The following is a 14045-nucleotide window of genomic DNA, read 5'->3' as shown; positions in this document are numbered from 1 at the left end:
TGGGAGAGCTCCAGTTTGCCATCCCGCGAAGCTTCAGAGGGTCAGATCCAAAAATAGATCCAGCGTAGACCCTAGCTGGGGTGCAAGTGATCTCCTCAGAGAGTTGAATCGAACGGAGATTGGTAGGAGGCTGTTTGTCTCCTCTGAATGTCAAGGACATAGCCCTGCGGTTCTCTTTACATCAGGCTATCAGATACATGAAGATCTTCAGTCCCTGGTGCAAATGCTTGATAATACATCATGAGATTGAGCTTTCAGTATCTGTGGTTCTTTCAAAATGCAATGCATCGCAGCCTACTTAAGCCTAACTTCCCTGACCTCATTCCGCAGCTAAAAGAGGACGAGTGAAGCGATTTACTAACCACATTTATTCAGAATATAAAGAGATTTTGTTTCACAGAGCAGGTGTTTCACTCAAACTTCATTTTACCTTGCAGATCCTCCAGGTTTCATGTCAGCATGACAACGATGAATCAATGCACCTGTCACGTGACTTGTTTTACCACCAGCTCACGCGTTCTTCTTTTGTGTCGGAAGCTCTTGTCAAAAGCGCAGTAATTTAAATTCTCAGTGTTGCGACTTTGTCAGTATTTTTGAGCTGTGGGTCCAGCCTTCTGTACCAGTGGCATTTTGAATTGGGTCATCCGACGAGCAAAGACCTTTCGGTATGTTTTTTTCCTTCTGTTTTTATTTCCTCTTTATGTTACAGTTGCATATTAGTTCTGATTTTCCTTTTACCTGTAACACCAAGCATTGAGTAATTGGCTACAGCACTTCCCTTCGAGGGAGCCGAGAGGAGATCTGAGGTCTGTCATGTCATTCTAGCGAATCGTAACCATGACCCAAAATCGACAGATGGATATTTAGGCCTACTGCTGCTACTCAGAGGTTTTCCTGCCAGCGGAGAACATTATTTCTTGACGTCAATGCCGATCCCAGCGATCTAGTCCCATATAGACCCAGCCATGCCTTAAACTTAAGGGGGAGGTTAGGAAAACTCCTTAGATCGCCTTCGCCTCTGCTATACTCAGGCCATTTTGAACTGCTAGTTCAAGTCATTTATTTCATGCTATAAAACACCGATCAGATGGTTTTGATTGCTGCAAAAGTTAATGCACAGTTTGAAGGTATTATTTTGTATTTGAGATGCACACTGACCTCGTAATTAATACATTTCTATCACAAATGCCATTTGTGGTCATTTGGGTTTTGTGGGTTGCTTGTCTGAGAGACTGTTAGGGAATGAATTGGAAATGCATTTGAGCTTCCAGATGAGGAGCTTGAATCATTGTTTAGTCTGTCCTGTAGAACTCAACTGGCATGTGGTTTGATGTTAATTTTTCATTGCTTTGAGAATAATGGGTTCGTTTTAGGTGGGAATGAATTTGGCTACTAAAACCTAGGAGTAAAAGCTAGAACAGATGAAGGTACCCATTGCACTAAATTTTTGATGTGGAACGTTTGTTGTGGAATAGTGCCCTCTGTTGGCTCTGTTGATTTATTTTGATTGAAACGTCTGTTTGTTCAGTTCTAGATTCACATTCATTCCTAATCCTTTTAGTATATTTGCATGGCATTGCGTTATTTATCTCCAAAGTGCCGCAAGGCTGAACTGAACTGAAGGTTTGTGTTTCGGATGTGTGAGGGGCAAGGGAAGTTGTGTTGCGTTTGCAGACTTTCGAGATCTCCATGTTCTCTCTTGTGCTATCTCTCTTACGGAGACGATTTAGTGCCTTCCCTGCCTGAAGCTGGGCTTCCTCCACACCCCTTTTGTCTTATGCAAGCCCTTTCTACAAACCTCTGTTAAACTCTTTGTAATACTGTAGCCAACGCTTAGTGTGCATAATGTTTAGTTTGTCTTTTTTTGTTTTCTTCAAAAGATATTTTTCAAGATTTTTGGTACCTTTGATCACAGGCCTCAGAAATATGGTGTTTTGTTGTATCTAAAATGTAAAGTTTTTTTTATAAATATATATATATAACATGCAAATATCTATTTGAGACTTTGTGTGCGTGTGCATATATTTGTATATGTACACGCACATGTATAAAAAACAAACAAACAAAAAAAAAAGCATTCTTTTGTGGAGTTGTGGAAAGTGTCTATTTTTCTATTCTTTTTTTTGGCCGGTGTAGTTATGAACTTTACTCTGCAATTAGGTGACTAATGTCTTGAAAATAAATAGTTTTGAGTTATAATGATTGTGTGTGTGTGATTGTTTTATTTCATTCGTTCAAGCTGCCAGATGAGCAGTGAGTAACACCTTGCCATTAGTGGGAAATTGTTAGTGGGAAATACTAACCTCGCAATTGTCATGTCACAATCATGATTCGGTTCCCACTGAAATTTACAACTTAATTTAAAACCAAGTGAAACAATGCATTTGCAAAATCACACAAGCCAAGAGGCTTAAAAGTCATTTATTAAACTACTTAAGGTATAGATGAATAGAATGTGGAAAGCCCTTATGGATATTATTTGGGTCTGTGTTACTAGCTGCAGGCTTCATGACATGCCTAAACATACACTTAAATTGGGACTGAAATCATATACTACTTTTTTTTAAAATAAAGTTTTTAAGTCTAGTAGCCTTGGTCAGTTTTTTGCCCATTGCAATGGTGTGCAAAACTTCAGTTATTAACAGAACTCAGAATTTATACAAGTTACTGAACTAATGAAATATAAACACTGAAACAATTTCTCCCCAATGGAGTGTTCTTGGGATAAACTAACACATACAACGCAGGGCGCAAATGTATCACCATGTTTATTTCTCAAAGATAGGACATTAAAAAGTAACGGAATCTACAAACCAAACAGGTTAAAACAAGATTAAATGAATAAAGCGTTACTAAACAAGTCACAGTTGTAACTAAACAACCTGAAAAAGAGCTTGCGTAGGTCTGTCATCTAAACAGATTTTTTCAATAGGCTGTAGATCTATTTACCCTGACATACATGAATGGGAATATTTGCTATCTCATCAGAACAGAATGAATACGGACTGCAGTCTTGAGATTGTGACTTCCCCTAACAGCCTTCTGTAAATACCGGCATCATTTTAAATTGCTTAAAAGAGAGAGCTCCTGAGGATTGACTGCAATTCCTATTTATATGACATTATAGCAGTGCTTTTCCATAAATCCATTGTTTTAATCTTGGGGCCAATTGTCATGTTGATTTGAAATGGCAGGATTACAAGAAAAGAATTACAGCTACATCTTTGGAAACACAGATCCTGTCATACATCACTATACAAGGTCAAAATCATACAAGGTTATGAGGGCCTGGATTTGAACTGCATACTTATTTTACAAAACCAGGGGTGGCCTTGAAATGAACAGATTTGGGGGGGGGGGGGGGGGGTGTAGCTGGTATGCTTGAAGTGGCAGGGTGAAGGGCGGTTTAACTGCAGTAGTATTGGCCTGTGTTGGCTCTTCGTCTCTTGCGGCTTTGCTGCTGTTCAAAGAAGTGACGGATGTCCTCAGGTGTCACCACCTAAACAAGGAGAGGAGAAGACAATGAACACTAGACACTACAAGCTTACATTCAACTATACCACACATTAAACAAAAACCTACCTTTCCTTCTGCTGCAAATGTCTGCAGGTAGTCCTTCAGCTCTGTCTTCATGTCATTATATTCTGAGGAGAAATTAAATGTCAACATTACATTTGAAATCTCATGTCAGTCAGAATAAGTTTTGGTTTCACACAGTTATAGATGTTGGTACCATTTAACTCTACTAACCATGGATAATCTCCAGCTGCTGAACCCGATTTAAGTTGTTTAGGGCCGACATCAAGGGGTCCCGACCCTCAGCCCCTCCTGCTTGCTCAGCCTGCATTGTAGACTTGCCCTTGTTTTCATACGCCAGGACAGTGTCCATCTCATCCATAAGGAAAGACACTCCAGCATCTGTATAGAGGACCTAAGCAAAGAATGCAAAACATTAGACCAGAAACAATGTTGTGTTTTTTCATGTTTTTTCATGTTTATCGTGTTTGAATGATACAGAACCACTCTGTTAAAGGATTAGTTTACTCACCCCCATGCCATCCAAGATGTTCATGTCTTTCTTTCTTCAGTTGTAAAGAAATTATGTTTTTTTTAGGACAACATTCCTGGATTTTTATCCATATAGTCGACTTTAATAGCAGCCAATGGGTTGAAGGTCAAAATTGCCGTTTCACGCAATTTTACGTGTGACCTTTTCAACGTTACTACTGTGTGAGGTCAGGCTGGTGCAAGATGAGCATTTGTGGTTAAAAAGTAGGGCTGGGTAAAAAAAATATTGATTTCTCGATATTAATTATGGATTTTTATGGAACGATATTGATTCTTAAATACCAAGAATCAATTAGTGTAGCCTCTGTTTTCAGTTAATGGACGGAACACTAAAGGGCACTTCCCATCCAGTGTATCACAATAAGCATGGTGCTTTGGTACTATGAAACAAAGTTTTAGATTTCAAATTCTCTCTATTGTATTGCAGTATTCAAACTATAAATTCTGTTTTAGCTCTGTTTAATCTGGAGTGAAGGATTACTGTAGCGCCTCAGATCAACCGTCGCGGCAGCGCGTGGCGCACGTGAACTAATCATCTCCTCCACATTAATACCAGCTTCAGCACAAAATAACCATGAGTCATGACTAAACATCCAAAGGTAAGTTAAAAGAAAGAGTTCAACTTTACAATCTGTATCCTGTCTCATGTAATCGCTCAATCAGCGTTTCAGCCGCGCAAAGATGTCAATATAACAGCTTGTAAACAATGTCACATAACGTCACATTTACCTCCAAAAAAAAATTTGGTGACCATAAACATATAAGTCAGAAAAATAAACTGTAGAGAGGGGCATTTTGCTAAATATATGCACCAAATAACATATTCATTATAAATTTTAGTGTTCTTCTAATGTTTAATTTATGTTTGAAAAAATCTATCAAGTTTTAATGACAGCAACCATTATGTTTATATTTAAATAAAAAAACAAACTGAAGTAGAAATAAAGTAACTGTAACTTTATTATTTTAAAAACTTAAGTGTAATTTTAACAAATCAGTAAATTTTAACCTTTAACATTATAGTAATGTAGTAACAACAGACTTTTTTCCCCTTGAGAAAATTAATCATATACTGTACCTTAGATATATTCAAAAGAAACAATATCGAATCGAATCGTGAAATGTGTGTCAAAACCCAGCCCTATTAAAAAGTATAATTTTTTTAGAAAATGACTGATCTTTTCGCTAGATAATTATTCCTCGGCTGGGATCATGTAGAGCCCTTTGAAGCTGCACTGAAACTGCAATTTGGACCTTCAGCCCATTGGCTCCCATTGAAGTCCACAACATGGAGAAATTCTGGAAGTCAACTAATCCTTTAAACAAGGCTAAAAGCAGTATTATCTAGTAAATCTCCTCTGTAAGGTGTGTTTGAGCTGTACCTTGCAGTCGGTGCAGGTGCAGAGTTTTGTGCGCCAGGCAGACGGCCAGAACACTGCGCCCTGTAGAGTCCGGCTCCTCCCCGAGGCCTTCATCTCTCTCAGCCTGCAACCTGAGCACGAACCCTCCTCTGAAGAGCCTTCAGCTTCTTCCTGGTGTTTCCGTTTACAGGTGGATGTCCCGTTGACCTGCACCTGATGGCAGAGAGAAGGTCACCAAATCTTGATCACTGATTCCTCTCTTCCTGTGTAGCTTGTTAAAATCATTTCTCACAATTCATACAACTGAGTTGGCATTCTCGCTAACAGCAACAAAACAATGTGGTGCAAATTCAGTTTAGCTCGATTTCTGCAAATTACAGCTTAACTGAGACAGATGAAGCATAAGAGATGAACCAATTCCCCAATGAAAACTCTTTCAGACATGCATCATCTAACAGAACTACTGCCACCTTGTGGTGAGACTTCAAAACAAAGGCATATCTAAGTCTAAACCAGCTAAGTGCATTGCGCCTTAAAACACTTATTCATTGACAACAAGTAGATTTAGCTTTGGCTGTCCACAATAAAATGGACTGAACAGGAATGAATAGAATTAAAAATGGCATGTCATGTTTCATCCTTCTATTTAGAGACAAACAGACACATTACAGCAAACAGTGAGTACCTTCTCATCAACAGGGCTCTTCAGGTTCTCATTGTTAATTTTCTTCTCCTCTCCATCATTTTCTAACTCCACCTTCACATCCTCCTCTCCTTTGCATGGACTTACTTTTGTAATGGGTGGCACTGATGCAAACAATTCAGAAAAGACCTTCACAAATGTATAATTGTTGTAAACACTGTAAATGGCTTTACTGTCACTTTTGATCAGTTTAATGTGTCCTGGCTGATAAACTTTGCACTCATTTTCATACTAAATTATCTGTTAATGCAAAATCGAAGCAGAAAAATGTATACAACAACATTACCTGCAATATCTGCAGCATAGTTCCAAAGGAAAGGAGTTTTATTCATGCACGACTCGCAGATCATCTCTTGCAGCTCCACGCAGTCTGGCACTACGCAGCCTAAATGCTGAGAGAAACACACAGAGGTGTTCTCAAACATTTCAACCTGAATGCATTATGCTCCTCATCTACACACACGGAGAACACTAAACCATGTTCATGTCCTGCCGGACTGCAATCTGATTTGATACTAACCCGACCATGGAACCAGTCCTCACACACAATACACTGAATCATCTCATCTGGAGCCTGAAGAGAGAACAGGGTTCATATATGCATGTAATCTACTCAATGTAATATAATAAAAGCACTCACAACACAAATCTGAATACGGGCTCATAATTAAAAACTTTATTTGCAATGCAACACACAATAACAGAATAACAGAACATTATAGAATGCAACTCATTACCTCATCCTCTGGATCTGGGTAGGGTCTGTCACATGTGCAATACAAGCCAAAAAAATTATGGCTGTATTTGTTCCCTGAATTCACTTTCTCTTTATCCTGTACAACAGAAATCCATCAGATTAGAAAAATCGAATTAAAACGCAAAAGACACAAATTTAAACTAACAGCAAAACGTATCTTACCGCAAATAGCTTGCACTCCATTTCCCCAAACTTGTCGTTTCCACAGTCACATCGAAAATTTCTGTATTAACAACAAAGTCTTGAGTGCAGCTTACTCGTAACATATCACAATGCCTCAGCCGGCACAATTTGAAGTAATATCTGTGTGTAATTGAATCTAAACAATCTAAAAACACTGATGCCTATATTTTTTTGATTTTATCTTAACATTCTTGGATGAATGTCACGTCACTTTCTTTTTTATTACTGCCTGTAAGGCAGCTAGTGCAAATGAATCAAGATAAACAGCTAAATAATCCCTCTGTCATACTGTCAAAAATATACTGATACAAATTAGGCAAAATAGTTTTAAAATGCACATGGAACCCCTTCAGCAAACTATCAAACAATAAATGTCAGATCCAATCAGGCTCTGCTTAAATGGGTTAAAGCGGCAGCAAATGTACCTTCTAACATAGTATCACGGCTTCAGTGGTTTTTATAGATGGACAGTGGGAATATTCACCTCTTGGTATATAGCTCAAAAAGGTCATGGCCTTCATGGCACTTGTAGGAGCATGCCAGACAGATGCCAGCTGGCTCTCCTCCCTTTGGTGTGCAGGTGTTGCAGGCATACAGCGCCTGGCGCTTCACATATCCCTGTCAGGACATATAACTTATTTTCATTTGAGAACATTCATGTAAATACAGAGCATTTGCTGATAACTATTGTTAAAGGCATCTTGCTATTATCTGTTATTGCAATAAGGTTTATCTCCAACAAATAGACGCAGCATCTACGCATTATTAATAATGTCTTGTGCTAAACCTAAATCAAAACATTTTGCAAGAATTATGTTGAACACCAGGATGCAATGGGCTGTGTCAAGGTATGACCCGCTTGCTGAAAACGGATTATTTGAAAAGTCTGCGTTCACATAAAGACGTCGAACCTCTGGATACGAGCATTTCTCTGAATCACTCCCTCCAAGAACAGCGGAGGCTTCATTCTCCAGTTCTTCATCCTCCTCCAAGACGTCCACCAGAGATACAGTAGCCTCCTCCTCTCCAACATTTGCCGCCATCCTTGAAGAGATGAGCGCAAAAAAATGTTTCTAGTTCCTGTTCCAGGGCACGCAACGAGACACGAACTAACTGAACTGTCAGCGAGATCACGTTTTACTGGAGACGGTGGGTCCCCTGTAATAGAGCTAAAAGAAAGATGTAGGAAAGTGATATGCAATTTGACATTACCCGAACATATTTTCGGGATTAACTCTGACAATAACAAAACCAATGCTGCTTCCGGTTTATGCAAATACAAGATGATTTGGCGGGAGAGTTGTAAATAGAATTTATTATTTTTAGGGGTCTTTTTTCTGACTAATGTGTATTCATACATCACACCCACATTAACTCAATGATTCCGGATAAACAGAAAAAAAGGGAATTTTCGCAAAGCTAATTTGATAGATCAGAGTTCAAAGGGTAGATCAGTGTTGCCATGTCCACTCATTATACTGCTTATAAATAGTGTGTCACTTACTTGCACGATTATATATATATATATATATATATATATATATATATATATATATATATATATATATATATATATATATATATTTAAAAATTCTTCAGTTGTCACATTTTTGCATGGTTATGTTCATGGTTTATGCTTATGTTTGCATTTTGTTCATTGTTATATTGCTGCCTGTTGCAGTTATTTGTAAAATTATGTAATTAGTGATAATAATATTTCGAGGGATGTTGCAGTTCAGCATGTAATGTAATCTATTCCATTCTATTTTATAAATAATTTTATTAGATACTCAATATTTTTTTTTCTTCATTTTGTTTCATTAATACAGTCCATTTTGCGTGCTTTTTCTAGTGAGATCTGGCAACCGAGTTACAGTGTGTAACTGCAATATGGCGGCGTGCGAGCTGAAGGGAGAGCTGAAGTACCGAGATGGATTGACAAGCCAGTTTACAGTGCAAGCAGATGGCAGTTTGAAATCAATGATAACTGGCATAAAGAAATTAAATGCTGATATATCTGAAGTTTTGACGGCTCTTGTTGAACAAGAAAGGGGCTCAGAAGAAATTAAATGCAGCAGGTGTAGATGGTAAGCTGCTAAAATGAAAGACTGGCTTGTTTATGGAAAACCAACAGACTTAAATATATATATATATATATATATATATCTAATATATAATATATATATATATATATTATATATATATCTATATATATATATATATATATAAAAATGCATACAATAAAGACTACGAAAGTGGCTAAAAGTCTCCCCTCATATGACAGCGAACTCCTTAACTTTAACGATACTGCCTTCTGTCGTTTAAGTAGTTACCCAACTTTTATTTAAGTTACTTATTTAAAATACTTTTTTACTTCAATAAGCCCTATAACTATTAAGTCAACGTCATATTTTGTCATAATTATTTTATTAATTGTCTCATTTTGTAACTTCTTTCTATTTTTGAAACCCATGTTGTAGATGAAGAGGAAGAGGACAGTGATGAAGAGGATAGGAGTACAGAAATGGCCACCAAAAAGTCAAACTCAGAGCCTCCAAAAAAGCGGATAAAAACCTTACGTTCATGATCTTCAGAACTGTCATGTTTTGTTATGGCCTTTATTACATAAAGATGTGGAAAAAACCTTTTTGTCAGCCACAGTTTCAAGGCTATGTTGAGATTTTGCCTTAATTTGTTCCCATTTTTGTTGATGTATTTAAAGTATAACCAGTGTAAAAGGAAAATTATTTTATCTATACATTTTTCCTTTTGTAAAATGTTACAAATTGGCAGGGATTTGTTCTGGTTTCTTCAGCTAACAGGTGATAATAAACTACTGTGCAATAAACTGGGATCAAACTGTCCAGTAAAATGTAGTTTCTGATTGAGAAATCAATGTAATAGTTACAAAAGAACACAGACTCCACGTTACATTTCTTTATTGATTTTTCAGAGTTGTTTCAAACCACTGTGTATTAAGATTGCAAAGGAAAGTTATTAACAAATACCCATTAAACATTATAAATTCACAGTCAAGCCCTTTTAGACAAAAAATTGTTTGCCTTTTTATGAACATTCCAACAAATGAATAAAAGACACTGTTGACAAAAAGACATGTTTTTAAAATCCAAAACACTTGGGTCTGTGGCACAGGCTGAAGTTGAGAAGTTTGAGACCCAATATTGTGTGCCAGACTTATCACAACCTAACACACCCAACAAGTCTAAATAACCTTTGCATTTCTTATGCAAGATTAGATTACTCACACTGTAAAGTGATGCAGATATCCCTCAACAATAAGACACAAGACTGAGTTCACAGCTATTCCACACAGACATGAATACGAACGATTTGCTTTCTGAAACACAGATGTCTTTTCTCTGAGGACACTTGATTATCACTATGATACGTGAAAAATAGTATTTATCAAATAAACACAAATTAAAGAATTGGAGAAAATACTCTTGTCATGTCTAGAGCTGACAAGAAATCCTATTTGAACAAAATACTAATAATGAAATGTATTTTTAATACAAAACCTTCCTAATTACAACTCCTTTCTTTGTTCCTGCCTTGAGAGCATTTTATATTTAAAACAAATAAAAAGAAAGACTGTTATAAACAAAAGGAAAATACATATGTGGCACCACTGTCCATGGTTTTCTTATTTTCCACCAATAAAAAATCCACTGGAGTTGAAAACAAATGCCTGGAGCATTAAAGTGACACTACAATTTCATTGGCCTCATAGTACGGAAACAATTACAGTTGTCCACACTAACGAATCTTTATTCATCTTGATTTATACTAAATCTACCCGCCATTAGACGTGTAATTCAAGTAGTACACACAGTTCAACACACAAGCCCCATCAACATTCTCCACATCTTGGGACAATGGCTTAATTTGCCTCAATTTATGCTACTTAGATTTCATTTATCAAATTTAATTTCAATTATAAAAGTTTTTTTTTTCATTGAAATCAAGACAAAGCTTCTAAAAAAAAGTACCATAAGACTGAGCCAACATGGAAAATATTTCTGGATCCTGTTATAAATCTACTTTAATTAAAATGTGGACCAATTTTGCCATTCAGTTTGAAAGAGTACGAAACATCACCTACAGTCCAGTTTTTTTTGCTAAAAATACACAATAAAAACTGGTGGGGAACTGCAAGTGACTCAAACAATTAGTTGATAAAGAAAAAAAAAAACATTACAAAGAAATTAATCCTAAACACATTCCCCTTTTAATTCCTACACCAAAAAAAAAAAAAAAAAACAATATTCAGAACCAAGTCTTAAAAAAAAGAATAATCTTATTTATGAATGCACTTTTGTATTGCCCAACCCCTAGGACACCAAACTGTATGGCACCTCCTCCCCATCTTTAACAATCACTTCAAGTGTCAATCAGCTGCAGTCTGCTGATCTGATTGGAGGCCTTGGCGAAGGTTTGGTGACGGTTGCAGAGAACAGCAAGGCAGATGGGCAGAATACAGTATCCTACAGTCTTGGGGTCTGTCCTTGTGCAGGAGTAAAGAAAGAGGAACACCTGGAGGTAGGGAATGAGGAAAATGGTGGCCCACACCCAGAAGGGCAGGAGGAGAAGTCTCGTTTTCAGAGTCACGATCCATGAGGTTGAAGATGGGGAAGAGGAAGAAGCATCTCCACCTTGTCTGCGCTCCAGCCGCCTTTTCTTCTTGTGCAAGTGCAAGCAGGTTGTATGTTTGGCTGATCTCAGATATATAATACACGGCAGCGATACTGGCCAACAAGTACAGTCCGACACCTATCCACCCCATCCGCTGGCGGAAATTCATCATTCTCCATGCTCTTTTCTGGAGAAACAAAGACAGATGCACAGGATGACAAGAAACCAAACACATGCTTGTGAAGTCACGTGATCAGTGCTGGGATCACTGCTGAATATTCAGGAAATAAAATCAAATCAGCTCAGCTTAAACTGTCAATCATCACTGAAAAATACAGCAGTATTGTTATTAAATACTTATTAAATATACTAGTTAATATTTAATTATATATAATAAAAATATAACACTAAAGTATTTACTTTTCAACCAAAACATTAACTTCCTTGATGTTGTACGAAACACATTTCTACACGAATTATTAAACTCTAGCTCGAAATATTAAATAAAACAAAGAGGAAGTCCTTCAAACACAAGAAACCTCACCATCTGGAGATTTCTCAAAGCTGTTGTGTCATTATATAGCGACTCGCCCCCATCGCATTCACTAAACACATGATTACACGTGAGTGTTACTTACTCTGATCACACGATCAATCCATTTTGCGCGGTTTTCAGGACGATATGTTTCTCAAGTCAAAAACACACACCGCTGTCACAGGATTGTTGTCATAGGACTCACTTCCTGGAATACCAACATCCGGGAAGTTTCCCGTGAATCTTCGCCGACTTTATTATTAACCGCGCAAACTGTGCTCTACTGCCCCCCAGAGCATCACTGTGTCATAACCACGCCAGAAATTATAATACGTGTCACAGGTGTGCTGTAAGTGTAACACCAACAGTTTTACCAAGCACAAATTCACTACACAGGACAAATCACTATCTTACATGACAGTTAGCAGTTGTACAATTACAAGAGATATTTAAAGGACCACAACAATTTTGAGATAAGAAAATGATTTAAACTGTAGTCAAGTCAAGCTTTATTGTCATTCTGCTATGTGTGGACATACAGTGGAGCGAAATGTCATGTCTCACAGGACCACGGTGCTACATAAATAAACATAAATATAAACATACAACACTAGACATTAAAAACTATTTTTAGACCTACATAGCATCTTTCTGAAGTCTGAAATGGTAATCTAACTAGACATATACTATAAATAGTTTACTATACATACGCATAACCTAAGACAGAATGTACTTTTAATTTTAATTTTAAATTTTATTGTTATTGTGGAGGTATTTAAGGTTAAGAAGCAAGTAGTGCAATATGATTTGTGGTGCATTCACAAGTAAACATTTGTGTTATCTTATTAAGTTTTTGTAACATGCAATGTTTATAAGAAAGTGTCTGGTGCATATAGAGAGAAAAGACTATGTTTCTCCAGGTGGTTTGTCCAGTCCACTCACTCAGAATTGCACAATGTTCTTGAGATGTGGTGGGATGGGGGGAGAGAGGATCCTGGTTTCAGGAGCTAGGGTTGTGGATGAGGTTTCAGAGGGGGTGAGGTGACTGGAATTGAGGGCTCTCACACCCTGGGGGAAAAAGCTGTTGAGCAGTCTTGCAGAGTGGGCTCTGATGCTCCGGTACCGTCTTCCTGAGGGCAAGAGCTGGAAGAGACTGTGAGAGGGATGGATGGCAAGAGCTGGAAGAGACTGTGAGAGGGATGGAGGCTTTCCAAGGAAAATATCAAGAATGGAGGGGAGAGGGGGCACCAGTGATCTTTGCAGCTGTGTTTATTGTCTGCTGTAGGGTCTTGCGGTCAGCAGCACTGCGGTTCCCGTACCAGACAGGTGATGCAGCTGTCAGCACACTCTCAGTGGTTCCCCTGTAAGAACCACACACACACTCTCATGGTTCCCCTGTAGAATGTGGTGAGGATGGGTGGAGGGAGACTTGCCCTTTTAACTCGGCGCAGGAAAGTAGAGCAACTGTTGCGTCTTCTTGGAGGCGTGATGTAGTGTTAGTGGTCCAGGTGAGGTTCCTTCTTAGGTTATGTGCACCCCCAGGAATTTAGTGCTGCTGACTCTCTCCACAGTCGAGTAGTTTATGGTCAGTGGGGGGTGATCAACAGAGTTTCTACTGAAGTCCATCACGACCTCCTTTGTCTTACTCACATTGAAGGACAGGTGTTGTTGCGCCACCCCATTCAACAGCTGTGCCACTTCCTTTTGTAGGAGTTGCATCATTGTGATGAGACCACCACAGTATAGTAGTGTTTATACTTGATTATGTGGTTAGATCTTTTGTTT

At 38.0% G+C, this 14045-nt stretch overlaps 1 protein-coding gene and 1 pseudogene across 1 annotated transcript; both read right to left on the bottom strand.

The window, feature by feature from the left end:
• Positions 1 to 2751: 2751 nt before the first annotated feature.
• On the bottom strand, positions 2752 to 8120 carry LOC109108858 (ubiquitin protein ligase E3 component n-recognin 7). The gene is made up of 11 exons (XM_019121970.2): positions 7984 to 8120; positions 7557 to 7690; positions 7052 to 7112; positions 6870 to 6965; positions 6653 to 6706; positions 6419 to 6524; positions 6115 to 6236; positions 5451 to 5642; positions 3751 to 3931; positions 3583 to 3644; positions 2752 to 3499 (listed from the first exon to the last, which is right to left on the bottom strand). The coding sequence occupies exons 1-11, from the start codon at positions 8113 to 8115 to the stop codon at positions 3407 to 3409; spliced, it is 1233 nt and encodes a 410-aa protein (XP_018977515.2). The 5' UTR covers positions 8116 to 8120; the 3' UTR covers positions 2752 to 3406.
• A 1874-nt stretch (positions 8121 to 9994) lies between these two features.
• LOC122140927 lies at positions 9995 to 12449 on the bottom strand (annotated as a pseudogene).
• Between the last annotated feature and the right edge of the window lie 1596 nt (positions 12450 to 14045).

Source organism: Cyprinus carpio, chromosome B20 (assembly GCF_018340385.1).
Source record: "Cyprinus carpio isolate SPL01 chromosome B20, ASM1834038v1, whole genome shotgun sequence".
Classification (NCBI taxonomy): Eukaryota; Metazoa; Chordata; class Actinopteri; order Cypriniformes; family Cyprinidae; genus Cyprinus; species Cyprinus carpio.
This window is presented reverse-complemented; position numbering and strand designations above follow the sequence as displayed.

Excerpts from the sequence above, each read along its gene's own strand:
- LOC109108858 (XM_019121970.2), bottom strand. The coding sequence starts at position 8,115 with ATGGCGGCAAATGTTGGAGAGGAGGAGGCTACTGTATCTCTGGTGGAC. Across the intron at positions 5,643-6,114 it reads AGAGCCCTGTTGATGAGAAG|GTGCAGGTCAACGGGACATC; the intron begins GTACTCACTGTT and ends CTCTGCCATCAG. Across the intron at positions 3,500-3,582 it reads CATTTGCAGCAGAAGGAAAG|GTGGTGACACCTGAGGACAT; the intron begins GTAGGTTTTTGT and ends CTCCTTGTTTAG.